Source organism: Drosophila miranda, chromosome 4 (genome assembly GCF_003369915.1).
Source record: "Drosophila miranda strain MSH22 chromosome 4, D.miranda_PacBio2.1, whole genome shotgun sequence".
NCBI lineage: Eukaryota > Metazoa > Arthropoda > Insecta > Diptera > Drosophilidae > Drosophila > Drosophila miranda.
The window spans coordinates 19,965,812-19,981,711 of record NC_046677.1 but is presented as its reverse complement, the minus strand read 5'-3'; the positions used below and the strand labels follow the sequence as shown (position 1 = coordinate 19,981,711).

At 43.4% G+C, this 15,900-nt stretch overlaps 2 protein-coding genes and 1 long non-coding RNA gene across 3 annotated transcripts; 2 read left to right on the top strand and 1 right to left on the bottom strand.

Annotated features, from left to right (window-relative positions):
* Window positions 1-761: 761 nt before the first annotated feature.
* Window positions 762-2,461, top strand: LOC117189157. Its single transcript, XR_004473220.1, has 3 exons — window positions 762-987; window positions 1,044-1,896; window positions 1,959-2,461. It is a non-coding gene; the product is annotated as an uncharacterized LOC117189157 (long non-coding RNA).
* LOC108161486 lies at window positions 2,013-2,629 on the bottom strand. The gene is made up of 3 exons (XM_017295759.2): window positions 2,463-2,629; window positions 2,162-2,405; window positions 2,013-2,104 (listed from the first exon to the last, which is right to left on the bottom strand). The coding sequence occupies exons 1-3, from the start codon at window positions 2,541-2,543 to the stop codon at window positions 2,064-2,066; spliced, it is 366 nt and encodes a 121-aa protein (XP_017151248.1). The 5' UTR covers window positions 2,544-2,629; the 3' UTR covers window positions 2,013-2,063.
* Window positions 2,630-9,556: 6,927 nt separating this feature from the next.
* On the top strand, window positions 9,557-10,086 carry LOC108161643. Its single transcript, XM_017295945.2, has 2 exons — window positions 9,557-9,686; window positions 9,741-10,086. Exons 1-2 carry the CDS (start codon window positions 9,617-9,619, stop codon window positions 9,986-9,988), a joined length of 318 nt encoding a protein of 105 aa, XP_017151434.2. The 5' UTR covers window positions 9,557-9,616; the 3' UTR covers window positions 9,989-10,086.
* Window positions 10,087-15,900: the final 5,814 nt, after the last annotated feature.

Here is a 15,900-nt window from a genome sequence, read left to right as displayed (position 1 = left end):
TCTTCATTAAATAATTGAGATAGAGAGATGCAAACAAAGTGCTGGAGAACCAATACATATTCCAAATAGTCTGCCCATTGTCTTTCGTTGGCAACTATAAAATTCCATTTACAGAATCCACAGGCAGACACATCAGAGGCCACATAAACAGGAAATTTTACAGTCGAATGGATTTGATTTTGTCCTATGCCATATGATACAGGATCTGCATATATAAAGCTGTGAGACTGGCTTTAATTAAGCTCCAGGCGAAAGGAGATGTGTTCCTTTGGTGGACCCTTCATTTGTGCACTAATTGAAACATATGTATTCATATGTATATGCAGGGCTGTCGACTGCACGGCTGCACACCCATATAAAATGTAATTCACAAACGAAGATTCATGTTTCTGCAGTCAGTCTCCCAGCTCACTCCCACTCTCAGGTTCGTGCTGGACATAAATCAATGCATCCTGACACAAATTGTACATCCTGCCTGGCCAGAGATGACGACTCTCTGTCTGCAGCTCTATAGATCCCTCTGGTATATGGTTATTTGCCAAGCTCGTTAAATGGAAACTCAATGACAATTCTGTAGGCACACATTTTGAGTGAGTTTTGCATTTAAAGTGCTTCATTGCCTTCAATGCATCTGACATTGTCATGGTTCGTCCTATCTCTACGGCCCCTCTCCTCTCCCTCTCTGAGTGTGCTGTGTGTCTGTTGATGCTGGTGACATGTGCATATTGTGTGTACACAAGCTAAAAGCAATCCACTGAACGGAGTAGGCTTTTAATCACTTGAAAGCATAAACGGCAATTGCTTAAAACGTATTCATTCGCCTGTTAACAATTAGCTCAAAGCTGAATTAGATAGTATCCACTGGGAGTAACAGTTCTCTGACAAGAATCGTCGCACGCACAATACAAATCAGCTGTCTCCATAGAACCGTCCACCTTACAGTAATGTATGCGATCGGTTGGCAAGATTGGTTGACACGCTTTTAACGTAACAGCAGAGAAGATCAATTCACTCTCCTTCCAATTAATCGTACCACCTTATAGAAATACAGCCGAAGCAATTTCTCTACCCCGGAATATGATGTCTCACCCTGAGTCACGTACGGGGCTCTGGAACTGGAAGCCGCCGGCGCCCTCATCATGCTGCGCTATCAGTTCGAGGATCAGGAAGTAGAAAACATGTTTGCTTTTTGCTCCTCCAACTCTGTGAAACGATTTACAAAGCCGCAGCAGATCGTCGTCGCCAAGCGCACATCTAAAGAGCCGTCCACCTGCTCTAAATCCCACAAGTTCGCCAAATCTACTACATGAGCCCAGAACAGTGCAAACTAGAGTAAGATGTTCTGGAAAACAAAATGATCTAGAGCCCCCTAGACATAGAAGGCGATCTCATTGGATTTTTTTTTTTTGTAAAATTACTAGTACGAATTGTAAATCAGACAATTCGATTGACTTCACGCCAACAGCACAAAATGTGCAAAGTTGGCTGCGCATGTTAATGTAAGATGGCGGCTCTGTAAGCTATTTACACAAATGGATGAAAACAAACAAAAATGTTGTTACCAGTTACCCATAGGACTAAATATTATTAAGACTTCTTAATCAATACAAATATCGTTCTGCAGCAGTTGTAATAAAATCTGCAAATATATAGTGCATTAACAGCCGCAGCCAAGTTCAATCCAGAAGCTGTTAACGTAACAGCCGATCTAACAGCTTCATTTATCGTGTCGCATCCCTAGCTTGCTCTGTGAAATTTGCGTAGTTTTAAGAAAATAAACTAATAAAATGGCATTGCTTCACTCCATCGTTATCATCATCGATACACACATGCAGACGTAGACGAATTCGCGGGATGTGTGCCACAGCAGCCACTTATTGAAGCGCACTGAAATTTGTTTGTATTTTGTTACATTTTGTGTATTTTTGTGTTGGTAATTGTTGATATTATTACAATAGAGATGCTAGTCCAACGAATCGCACTATCCGTCATAGCTTGGCCCTTGGAAGAGTCTCATGTCGACCATCAATCAATGTCGGCAGCCTCGTGCCATGTGGAGACACTTATACGCTATCACAAGAGACACCCTGGGACACGGACAAAGCTGGGGAAATAGAAGAGGATAATTCACTTATGCCCGACTGTGCGTCAATCCACTTACGTGCCTCCGATGGGACTTCGGATGTATTACATTTGCCAGCAGCCTGCTGCGAGGCGAAAAGTTCAGCGAGGCGCTGGTGGTGGCTACGCTGATAGGCCAACACTTTTTTACGGTTGGTCAGCTTGGTGCGATGACGCTCCTGCAGGGATAGATTGTCCAGAGGCGCATTCAAGTTCGACAAGCCATCGAAAGTATCAAAGTCTGCAGTTGGAATGCGATCCCATTCGGGAGCTGGAACCGGAGTCTTATTTCCGAAGGTAACTTCAGTGACGGTTTGAATAAAAAGCTAACTTGTTCCTACCTCGTATTTTGTTTGAAGCGCTGCATTGTAAGAGCGTTGCCGAGCGATGAAATGGCTTTCCGTAAACTTAAACTCGTACATTTAAAGCAATTTTCTACGAATATTTGTAAATTGTATATTTTTTCGTCGACTCAGTGGTCCCTTGGTGCTGGCATCAAATCGATAACTGGCTCTAATATCTATCGAGACAAATTAAACGTAGGGATGATAAAACAAATTAGCATCCAAATTGCCGACCGAACTAAACTGGATCCAGGGCAGGTTCATCCCGCTGCAGTTAAAAGCCTTTTTGCACCTCCCATTTCGAGCCCCAGCCAAAAGGCCCCTCGATTATTTATGTACTAAATGCAGATAAAGTTTCCAATTTTAAGGCCTTGCCGTACGGCCGCCAGCCAGCCCGTTCCGGCCGACTCCAGACCTCCTCTATGCACTTTGCAGGCGGCCAAAAAATAAAATTTATTTACAGTTTCCTCTGCCGAAGGCTCCCCCGAAACGAACGAAATGGGGCAGGCCGTAGCGTGGGTAGAGCCCGGAAACTCAGTCACGTTTTGTGGAAAATGGAAATGGTTTGGAATTTACGGCAAAATACAACAGGAAAGGAACAGCAAAAATAGAAAAAGTGGGAAAGTTGAGAGAAAAGCCAAACTGCAAATGGAGCTGTGCCAGTGGTCCAGTACTAATCGGAGGGAAAGTCTCCTTTTCCATTATGTTTTTCTCTCTTTGGGGTTAGGGGCCTAATGAAATTTTCGTTTTATGGCAAGTGCAGCCAAACTAAATTGCAGGTGAAAGCTTTTTCCCTAAAGTGTGTAGGGTTTTAGGGGAGGACGCCTATAAATGTTTTTTCGAAAAATCACATTTTTGTCGGTCCTTTAATTTGAGTGCCCAAATGGAGGAGCAACGAAAGGCAGTCCCGTAGCCGAGGGGCTCCATAAATAAACAAAAGTTGTAAACCATCTGAAATTCGAGTTGACTCAAAAGCTGTCCGGGCTTGTTGATGCGTCTCGTCTCCCCTCACTGTTTTTTGCCTCTTTGCATTTTATTGCCACTCCACTCCACTCCTTGTTTGTGCTGGATAGTGTTGGTTCTTCCATCGGGCCTCCTGCATATTCGGTGTGTGTGCTGTCCGGGAGGGGAGAAATGCTAGTAAGAGCTACATGGAACATGCTAGTGGTCTCCAAGGGGTCAGAGAAATGTCAACTTGAATTGCGGCCAGCAGCAACAAACAGCAACAATGGAATCTTTTCGAAGGGCAGGTACATGTAGGGCTGTGGGGTTGATTAAGTGTTGGGCTTGAACTGAAAACTAAGCGGTCGATTTCTATTCTTCTAGAAATTATTCTTGACCCAGAATGTGTCTTTCGATGTTTAGAACCTATTTTAATTTTTATCTTTATCTTGAATAAAACTTTTCCTCGAACTTTCAAATCATTTTACGCACAATTCCATCCAATTATACCACTGTCTTCGGCCATAATGTAAGGTTCAACTAGCCATGCATTTGGGGCAACAAAATACCCCGGACATGCTGCCCATTAAGTTGCAACTTTAACATAACACATACATCCATAGACGGGACAGGGACAGAGAGACACAGAGCAGGTGTGACTTAAGCTTCTAACCATACACACTCCTCCCCTCTTGGCCATTACCCCGCACTAATACACTTACTCGAGCGACCAACAAGTCAACAAACATTTTTGTTACGTTTTTGTTTCTATTTTTCGCTTTTGTCGTCGCTTTTCAACTTTTGCTGTTTTTTTTTGTGCCCCAACTTTTTGGCGAGCTTTTTAATTCTATATTTTATGCAAGGGGTGGTGGGTTGGCAGAGGAGAGGGCGCTGCTTCAAGCTGTTCTATAATGAAGCCAGCTTCTTGTAGCCGCTGCAAAATATGACAAAATGTTGAGCCAGCGGCGCATATTTTAAGCCTTCCTCCCCAAACAGCTTAACAACTACAAGAGAGACCCCAAACCTCCACCCCCCGGCTTCATTTGGTGGAGACAACCCTCTCCCCTACCAATACCCCGCTGGCTGACAGCGGAAAATGTCAGGAAAATGTTGGCAGCGTTGACTTTTCCGCATGAGTCTGCTGTTTTATTTTATTTGAGCCATTTTTCGGTGCCCTCGCAGCGGAGAACGAGGACTCGTACTAGAGTATGACTATCGCATTCATATTTCTGGCCTTTTACGACTTTTTGTAATCTTTATGGGGGGTTTTGGCTCAGACCAGCTCAGCGCTTTTTACAGCTCAAGGAGTTACGACGCTTATGAGTGCAATTTAAATTCAAAAGCCGCTTAAATTTATTTCGAGCTGCTGCTCAAGATAGATCTGGTCCAGGTCCTGTCCCTAGCTCTGGAGCTGGAGCTGCCGCTGCACTGCACTCACTTAAGTCAATTTTTGTGTTGCAAATTTCACATTTATGACAAGCAATTTAACTTTTTGCCTAATTGCGCGACATGGAAAATTGCCAGCCAACAAGTTGAAAGTCCTGGCCCCTCTATCACCTCTCCCTCTATCTGAATCTGCAGGAAGCCCCAGCGTTGTGTGTGTCCTGATGCTTCATTAAATGTAACTTTTGTCGCCTGTCTCGGAAGGCGGCATAGAAAACTTTTTGTTCCAGCAACAGGATGTGGATAGGGGATAGGTGATGGGATAGGGCCTTCCAAGCATTTCCATGGGGTTCACTAGGGGGCTAGGCAAATAAAATGGCTCATTAGGATAGTGCAAGTAGAACTTATTGGATTAGTTGCCATGACTGCCTTCGGGGCTGAAGAAAAACTCTGTCATGCGATGCGTTGCGTTGTTCTTTTTTACTTGGGGGAAATCGTTGAGATATTCATGAGGTTGCAGGGGCCCGGGGAGGTGTTGATATATTCAATCTGCTTTTGAATACATTGAGATCTGGACTGTTTTTTGCGCTTTAAGTTCTCGTAACTTACATTTTTTTTACTGGTATTCTATACAGAATAGTTGATCACAAAGTTTTAATCTTAAATTCATAGAACAATCTGGATTCCAGCTTCTTAGTCCTCTAAAGCTGTAGTCTAGCGAAATGGTCACAGTTCTTTTCGCACTTAAACTTGGAAAACTGAAATTTGCCAACCAATTTGTGAAGTCCAGTTGGTACCGTCTCCCCATTTTCCCCTATTTATTTATGTATATTTCAATGCATAGTAGATTTTTTGTCTTTGGAATAAGTTTTTGCCTAGTGCTTGGCTTAAAAGTTTCAACAACTTTAAACTTTCATGCCAGCTAATCGCGTTGGTGAGACTTGAGTTTGTCGACTTGAGTCTGGTCTATCCCCCAATTAGCCATCCATGGAGCAAGAGCTTCATTTCGCATGCAACTGGAGATGTCTCCAAGTGGAAGTGGAAGTCGAAGTCGAAGTCGAAGTCTCTGTCAAAAGGGGGACGGGACGGGACGGGACAGGGAGAAGCATTTTTCCGGCTGCGTGGCGCTTCAAACGCTGGAAGCGTCGATGCGGATCGACAATTGTCTTAATTTCTCCCCGCGGTCTCTTTAGCGCTCCAATTGCCACAGCCACAGGGATACGTGAGAGGAAAATGGGAAACAAAGAGGAATAGCTTAAGGAGCTTGGAAAATCCCTTTCAGCTTGGCAAAAGGATTTGCATTACAAACTCCATTTGCAGTTGCATAAAATGATTTATTTACCGACTTCACTTATGGCCGACTCGCTCTGAAAGGGTAGGAAAATCCTGGCTGCGAGCAAAAGCTCGGAAAACAAACACGAAATTAGTTTTGTTTGCCTCGGATATGCACAAAGGATTATTGCCAACGCTTTCAGCTAAAAAGGAAATCCCACAAAAAAAGAGAATAGTTATTTATATTGAGTGCAATAGAGAAATTGTTTTTTCCCCCAATGGAAATTGTTCTCACAAAAGGTCCAGTTTGTTCTGTTGAGCGTTGCTTATCCCAAAATGCATTCAGACTCTATCGACGAGAAAAATGTTTTTTAAATGGATTTAAGTTATACGAGATTGGAATATGTGTAAGAGGAAATCTTTCAGTGTGGATTTGAATTGATTTATTGCCATTTTGTTGAGGATTTTTGTTTGTTTAAATTGAGAATAGTTTTAAGAAATTGTTTTTTTTTTTAAATCTATAATTACTGATTCTAATACTGATTATGGAATTACAAGGAAGATTATGGAATTGAGATCCTTCTTCTTTATGCATCGTAAATATAAGAAAAGAATATATACATATTGTACTGCTGAAAAAATAGAAATAATCTAAGATCTTCAAGGGGCTGGATATAATCCTTTTCAGGCTACTCTTTGGACAGACCTTATATCCACGCCATGTTGGAAAGATAGTTCTCTATGATGCTTGTCGTGTCGTAGATAGATTTCATTAGAACCATTATGTGTACATAAGGCCATATATATAGTAGGTTCCCTTAGAATCAAAGGAAAGAAATTAAACTTTGTCCAAAACTCATATACATACTTGTAGATAAACAATTTAAGCTGTTCTTAATTTAGTTAAAACCAAACTTAATTCTGTTAAACTTTCATAGAATCACATGGTTTTCCATTTCCCGTTTTCATATCTCGTTAAAAATGTTATCCAAATGTTACTCCACACTTTACTAAAAGTTTATTTTTTGTCTCTTCTCTTGTGGAAATTCTGCCAGCCGCAACATGATGACAAAAACTGAAGTTTCTTTCCAGTGGAAGTTTTTCCTCGGTTAAAGTTCCTCAAGAATCAAGGCGTGGGCCCAACCACAGCCTGACTTGGAGCCTAGTTGGTGGCCATGTTGCAACGTGCTTGAGGGGCATGCCACTGGCACTCGCCTAACCTCAGGCTTGAGGCGCTGAGACATAATTTTAGGCAAGTTTCGCTCGTCCCCTGACGCTGACAAAACGTTTGCATGAGTTGTCAGGAAACTCGCATTTACCATTTTTATTTAGCCATCATTTGCCTTTATGACTTCTGCACTAATCTGGCCAAGAGTGTCCTGTATAGGGCCATGATTTGGCCATTTTATCGAGTTCATTTTGAACTTGTTGAAAAGTTTGTGCAAGTGTTGCAAGTTTTACTTGGCATGGCCAAGGTTTTTCGGGGCAACCTAATGGCAGCCACGTGGAGTGCTCGGTGCTGCTCCTTCCTTTGGTGTTGGTCCTACTTTGAAACACAGAAGTTTCCGTGTTTCGTGGGAAAATTGCTCATTAAAAAGTAATAAATGTCATGCGGCAAATCGGCTTCGGCAATGAAAGCATTTTCTTTAGGATGCAACTTTAATAATCTCTCCACTCTGTTGGTCTCCATCTTCCAATTAGTTTTCCTCTTTATTGTAATGTATATTTTGCCAATTAAACTAAATGAAATTCTTCTCTTTGCAGACATGAAATGAGCAAATTACATTCGTCAGTTATTAGAGAAGCACACAAAGAAGCAACAGTCAGGCCAGGATAGGACAGCCATCAAAAGGATAACAGACACAGAACACTGCCGGACTGCTGCAAGGACAATTACGGAGCTAGACAATGAGGAGAGCGGTAGCTTGAATGGACTGGAGTGTCAGTGGCAGGAAGAACATGAAGGAGTAAACAGTATGACCACAAAAACCACAGCCAGCTCATGATGAGGATGCTCTCCAGAGCAGGACTAGTTGTAGTGAACAGGTCTGAAACGAGGGACTGAATAAGGGGGAAAGCAGCTGAACGGGTAGAAAGGATAAAAGACATGATACAGGATTGAAAGCCCATAGGCTGAGAAAGATATAGGATGAGGAACCACAGATATCAATAATGCAACTAATTGTTCAGTTTAGACCAAGATAATCTATTTGATTGGTGGAATCATTTTCAATACGTCCTGAAAACAGTTTTCATCCTCCCCTCAAGAAAATTTCTCAATGGAAAACCTCAAGGTTCTAGCATTTTCCACCATCCCATGGTCTTCCTTTTGACCAAAACAACTCCAGGCAATTCCAAACAATAAGTTGCCATTTTATTGTCGAATGCTTAACCTTGTCCCCAATAAAAAAGGGAACAGTCAACTCCTGCAGTGTTCCCGCCCCATGCTCCCCCAGATGTTGCCCAAGATTATTTTCATTTTCACCATTTTCCTGCTTCCCTTTGTTCGGTTGCCTAGAAAAGGAGAATGGCTGAGGAGGAGGCTTCGTGGGCAGGAGCCTAATCAGATATTTACGCCACAGGCGGCGGCTTCAAGTCGGAAATATATCCTGCGGCACAGGTTCGCCTCCTCGAAAACACTATCCACAGTCCGCACAGTCCGCACAGTCCGCACAGTCCGTACAGTCCCCGTATCACATTTGAGCTTTGGGCTTTCGACTCTCGCTGGGCGTTAAAATAAATGAGAAGCATTTAGGGCCAAATCCCCATGGCAGACCAACATCCGAGTCCAAATCCGAATCAATATGCCTGGCCACATCATGTGAGCGCTCTGTGTTTTCGGGGGCATCATGGGAAATCTGCCACTCCCACTCGGCTCCCCGTCCGTCCAACGAGCTCCACTTAATTGGAAGCATTTGTCAAAAATTTCATTGCAAAGTTGGGAGTTTCTGCATAAATTTCTGAGTGGAGGCGTGGCATAAATCCCTTATGTCCAGATACAAACACATCTGCATTGGAACGTGTCCAAGTAGGAGAGGCCGAGGAATCGGGTCACAGTTTCCACTTTCTCTTGTGCAGGCGGAGCACTCATTGTATGTTCCTCCTTTGATGCATGTGTGTGGATAAGGAAATGAAGAAAAGAGGGAAGGAAAGAAAAGTTTGTGGAGCACATTTCACTTGACCTGGTTGGGTGGTTCCGATTGGGAGAGCGCTGTGATGGAAACTGTTCGAGCCTGTGCTGTAACTGTAGTCACAATTATTATAATAGGTGAGGTGTTGGGAGGTATGGGAGAGGAGAGCAAGCAGTATATTCCAGGTCAGGCTCGTTGGCTACGGGATAGCTGTGAGCCATTTGGATAGCTATTTGCCTCTCATGCTAGTTGAATCTTCATAAGAAACATCTGATCCACCGAACTAATTTCGATATTTTGATGACACGCCTTAGATTTTTTCCGATAGACATATACTGTCGATCGGACTTTTCAAACAATCAAGAGGCCCTGATTTTGTTCGCAAAGTCAAATTACAAAACTACATTAAAAGTCGAAGTAAATATGAACTCTCAACCCGAAGGAAACATATCTGGATCCACCCAACAAGATGCCCATTGCAATCCACCACAAGGTATGTGTAAATCGAAGTGCGTGTCTCCATTTGGTAATTTTATATAACTTGCAGCGGCTGGTGGAGAAGTAGCATCAGCCGCAACACAAGATGAAGCTGAGACAGATGGATCCAGTGCGACCATAGATCCCGATCCGGATGTGCAGCAGGGTCCAGAAGGGACCCACAGACAGAGATATCGATATACCCAAAGCCAGTTGCGTGAGATTGGCCAACGGATTGGGCGTCAGATTGAGCGTCAGATTCGACGTCGACTTCTCTCGTCTCCACAATATGACTTAACGATGCGTTTCTGGTACTAAATGACGGTGATGTGTGGACTGTGGCGGCGACAATTACACCTAAACATCTCTTGAAAAACTTATTTACAAATTGTTATTAAATTCATACTGTTCAAACATTTCTATATCGTGTTCTTTATACTTTCCACAACATACATATTTTTGTTCCCACAAAGCAATTGGAAGTGACATTTGATTGTTGGATGCTTATTGGCCGTACGTTGCAACAGCGCCCGCAGCGCTGTTATTGCCACTAAAAGCGGCAAATAACGAATGAGAAGAAATGTGGAGGAGAAGAGAGCTGCAATCTGTATTTCATGCATTTTCATGGCATTCTCAAAGTCTCGATTGTTAATTAATTTGCATCCCAATCTTCTCTCTCATCCTAGTGGGTTTCCTTTGAGTTTGTTTTTGTGGTTCTGTTTTCTTAATTGTTTTCTTGCTCCAATTTTGTTTATTCTTCTTGCCAATGGACAACGTGCTCACTTTGTTTGCTCTCAGCCACTCTCAGATTAAACCTTTAAAAATGTACCAAAAGTTGAACAATCGAGATGATTTAGCTACGGAAAGGCACTCTTTCTCCCTCAGCTCCGACTTTTATCGGTAATAATGGGAAGGAGCGTCCGTCGGAAGGAAGGCTGAGAGCAGATTTTGGTTTATATTCCGACACAAATTTTAAATACGCCCGGAGACGCCCGGAGGCGCAGTCGTAAACTTTCGAAAGACAAATCATAAAACGGAGAATAACAAAAATTTCAATTGGCAATGTGCCGCAGGAAGAAGGAAGAATCACTTCCCAGAAAAATGTTATCCAATATGTGAATACGGGTATTACTGAAGACGCAGATAGGAGAATCCGATGGAGGAATTGTGCCACTGAGTGTTGGGATTGCTAATTGGACAGAACTCAAAGATTTAATGCGACCCTCTCCAGTATGCCTTCTCCCAATAAGTGGTCAACCTTTCGCCTTTCTTTCTCCAGTCATTAATCAATTCCCATCCCCCCTCGGACCACCCACATTTGTCACGCCCAAAAAGTTATATCGGTAAAGAAGGAAATCTTGATATGTTACAAAGCGCAAGCTCCCCTTGATTTTTCTTTAATTACAGCGCAAAGTCGCCTCGCATCGGACATAAGTTGCTTTCCCGCTGAGCGGGGAGCTCGACAGGGGCAGAAATTTAATAAAAATGTCAGAAGTGAGACGAAGGGAGAAGTCATGGCCACCCGCGATAATTATGAAATTGAAGTAATTTTTTCAGCTGTCACCGTGGGATGTTTTCCTGCTAAGGGACTCTAGCGGAGAACTGACCAACCGACAGCTTTAAGGGTGATGGATCCGAGTGAGTGATTTGCATGATGATGCTTCACATGCTGCTCTTCTCTCCTGCAGCATCCACATGAATAAATTCCAATGGACAATTTCGGATAAACTTTCAGGCGTGTGGAAGGCAAATGGGAGGAGAAGGAAGGATGTGGGCTTACACGTGCTGCCAATGTCATTCCGGCAACATTTTGACAATTTGTGGTAAACAAATAGGAAAGTCAGGAGGAAGGATGGAAGGGTGGGATGTCCTTTTGCTGAATTATTCATAAATACGCAACGCATTTGCCGTCTTGTTCTGGGCTCTGTGGAAAATCTTCCCCAACAGTCTATGACAGGCGAAAGAAAATGCGAGCACAGACTTGTCGAAGAAGAATCCTTCGAAGGTGAGGCTGACACTGAATCTCTGTGGGAATCCGTTTGGAAGACATCTCCACGAATATTCGCCGAGACTTCTGGCTATGCAAATCAGTTGAATGTGAAATGAGTTGGCCTTTTCTGTCAATATCCACCGATATAAAATATGATACAATCGATGTAAGTGATATGGATTGGATCTCTCACTCTGATTGGATAGGATTGATAAAATTTCTGTGCAGCAATTTCACTGTTTCAATCATTTCTGGAATGCATATTCCTTAATTAAATTTTAGTCAATTTGTGGCACTCGACAGCGTCCGACTCCAGACCCGCATTATAGTTCCTTTCCCACTCTCCAACCCTCTGCCAACTGTTTGCGGAACCAACAAACCAATCCCCATCCTGGATCCCACTTTCTCCTTGGATCTCTTCCCCTGTTTCACATCCGTTTTATGGTTTTGCACTTAGCAATTAACGAGTTTACTTTTTTAGTGCTGCTCCCAGAACCCGCATGAAGTGGACATTTCCTCCTCTTCCATCCTCATCCTCATCCACATCCCATCCCCGTCTCTCCACCACACCATCAGCTGCTGCTTCACCTCTCTTTCCCTCTCTGCCAGGAACATCTCTCAGTTGGCTCGTTGCTCTCAATTAGAGTGTCACTTCCGTTTGGAATTTAGCTCGCTGCTGGACAAATTTACCTATGTGCAGGTGCCACCACTTGCTCCACCTGTATCTCCTGCACCACCTTCTCCTCTCCTTCTCTTTCTCTTGGTTTCCCTCTCAGCTGCCATAAAACAGATCTCGGACACGAACTGCATTGCGGTGTTTGCCTCTTTGGGGGATGTCCCACGAGGATGTGGATGGGGATGGAGATGTGGATTTTGAGGGACTCCAACTTGGAATCCTCTTTGGCATTTTACTGAGGAATTATCACAGTTCAGGGAAGGATTTAGTGTGTGGTTTCCATCAAGTTCAAGGTCCAAGGAAGGGCGATCCCTTTGCACGCCTTCTTCCCTTCCCTTTGAGAACTTTGTCCAGTTGGAATTCCCTTTTCAATTGCATTAAATTCTGCTCGCGAATAAAGAAAACTTTTCACTGTTTTCTCCAGAGGTCTCCTGGGTACAAATGAATGCACATTACTCTTAGGAGAGTTTCTTCTTTTCTCAGATTTCTCTCTCCTGTCCTTCCACTTTTGAGTTGCTTTCTTTTTCCGTTGTGCAGAAGGTGGTGCAAGAGAGAGGGCGATGGCGATGGGCCCAAAGTGCAACGGAAATTATTTCTAAATATAAATTGCACGGCGATAGCAAATGGGAAAATGTCAAAGAAAATTTAAGAAGTGGAAAGCAGACGATGATAGGGAAGGTGATGAGAAGTCAGGAAATACCGAATCGGACTCTGATTGAACTGGCGTCTAGGAATCGAACGACATGGCCCTGGCAGGAGAGAGGGAGGCAGCGTAAGAGAAACGAGAGCAGATTCTGCGAAATGCATGTGGATTCCAGAGGCATGTTTCTCCTTCCACTTCCGGCTAGAGTTGCAAACACATGTCGGCCTCCACCTTCCCATTTAATTTGTTTTGCGGCTTTTCTTGGGCCTGGCTGCCTTTAGTTCCTCCTCGTCCCTCTGTGAGGTTTCTCCCTGGGAACTTCCCATTAATTATAGGAAAAGTGCTTGGCAAAACATTTTCACATCATTAAAAATTATTTATGTGGGCGGACCTCAAGGATAGCAGGAAGCCAAGGATACAACTCAAATAGAATTAATGTCTGTCTTCAGCTTCCTGACTCCCCGCCCCTCTGGTACTTCTGATAAAGGAAAGAGGAGGAGGAGAAGAAACTTTGGAAGGAAATATTTCTGCAGAGTACTACAAGGATCTTAAAGATCGTTCCATTCAAATTTACATAATTCGTTGCCAGTTTTGGGGCCAACATTTAACGAGCCCCACAATTTGTCAGCGGCCAGCGGACAAGGCATTCCACTGTCCTCGAATTATTCATGGGAAAAGGAGGGGGACAGCGGGGAGACAGGTGGAACAGGTGTGAATGTGATGGAAAGGGAAAGGCACTCTGTCTGCGGCAGCTTAAGAACAATCAACTTTTGGGTCTATGAATTTGTAATTGGAAAGCAGACAAAAGTTAAATGTCTGGAAGCAGAGAACAATCCTTCAAGGAATGAGGATGGCTATGGGTGGAAGTGTAGGGGGTATTTAAGGGTATATTCTTTGGATAAATAAAGCATTTTAGGCAAAAAATGGTATGGAATGGTAAAAGCTGCTGGCTCTATTATTGTCAACTTTGATATAAGAGACTCGTATGTATAGGAACCTATTCTTGTGTACTACCTTTGATATATCTATGAATGTTGAATACCTAAAGGATAATATATTCATCGTAATTTCTATGACAATACTTGTGCCCACTCCTCTATCTCTTCGTTGTGTAGTTTCCACCATCCCAAGATTATTCAGCTCCATGGCATGAGTAAACCAAGTGTAAATTCTAAACAATCAAAAAGCGATTTACGGCCAATTAGAAACGACATTTAACCAAGCCAAAAACCCAAATGGGGATTCGAATGGAAAGAAGGAGGGTGCGGTGTGTACCGAAATGCGAAAACAATTTCCGAATTAATTGGGAAATACCAACAACCAACCGTCGGATGGAGGAAGTCCGCATTTCATTTGCGGCCATCGGTAAATAATTGAGACCTGCTGCAGTTACCGCCAAAGTGGGAAATGTGTGTCCACCCCCTCATGATATATTCCGGTATTACCGACCTAGTCAGAGCTATTTAATCACCAAATGATATGGGCAAACAAGGCAGGCGGCCGATATGGATACAAAAAGGGGCGTGGCTGCATTGACGTTCAATGAAAATTGTCAGAGGAAAGTGGGATGAAGGAGATCTATGACAAGGAGCTTCGATTGCCGCAGGACTTTCAAATTTGTATCAATTTCGTTGCCGCTGCTTGGATCTCGTTTTTGGCATTTTTCGCAACTTTTCACATCGGTTTTCCCCGCGCTTTTCCAATGCGATTCAGACAATATCCTGTCACAATTGTCGCTGTATCTCAGCCTTGTCTCTCTTTGCCGCGGGGCCTTTTGTTTGGTTCACGCTGGTATCGATTATTTCTTTCGATAATATAATTGAACAGGGAAATGGGAACGATTGAAAAGCATTTATTTCGTCTCTTTCGGTATTCTCGATGCTCTGGACCGCTGAGTAATTGTCTTCAAGCATTCGGCAGTTCAATCCATGCATTTCTCGGCATTCCACAGACAGCCTCCACGTCATCATCATCATCATCATCATCCTCATCGATGAGGTCGCACGTGACCCAGTGACACATGGATCCCCTTGCTTACCCTTTCTATCCATCGAATCGGAAACAAAAGACCCGGAAAATGTCAACAAACAGAAGCGAAGAAATCGAGAAAAGAGTGTGGAAAAAGTCTCTGGAGAAGTGGAAGGGAGAGGCTCCTCAGTCGATTCGCCAAGTGAATATTTTGTGTCGCTTTGTATTTTGCATGCGTATGCCACAATCCCCAATCCCACTGTCAATATGTTCACAAGAGAAAGATAGAGAGAAAGAGAGAGGGAGAAAGAGGGAAAGAGGGAGTGCGAGAACCACATGGAAGCCTTGTTCCTCACGTAGACGTAAAACATTTTTGGCTCGACAACACCCTAGCGGAGCGACGCGTAAAGCGAAGGACAAGCAGAAACTACAAATTTTGCATGAAGGATGCCAAACCGTGCCCTGCTCCGCCCTGCCATTCCTCCCCTCTCTAACAATGCCTGCCCCACATACTCAATAGGGATAGGCGCTTTCAGGTCCTGATGCGACTTTATTATTGCCAATTCTTCCCTCAGGGAGAGAGTCATGAAAATACAGAAGGAGAATTCAGATGCACGCGACATTTCAACGAAATTAAAAGAAGGTCAAATGCTCAGAATGTCTTTCAACCAGAACAGTGGGGTGGAGCAGGCTGTAGGGGGGACGAGCCACTGAGGTTGCCAATTTAATTCGTTTCTGAATTCCGAATTCAGTTTCTTGGCCTTCGGCCAAAATAATTTACAAGATTACGGGGAAACAGCAGCAGCAGCAGCACAAGGAGATGAGTAACGAGACCGATGGGAGGGAGAAAATATGGGCAGAGGAAAGAGGAAGAGCGAGTGTGGAGGGAGTAAATATGAAATTAATATGGGAAATGGAAACATTCATGGGAAACTCGCATGCAAATCGGAATG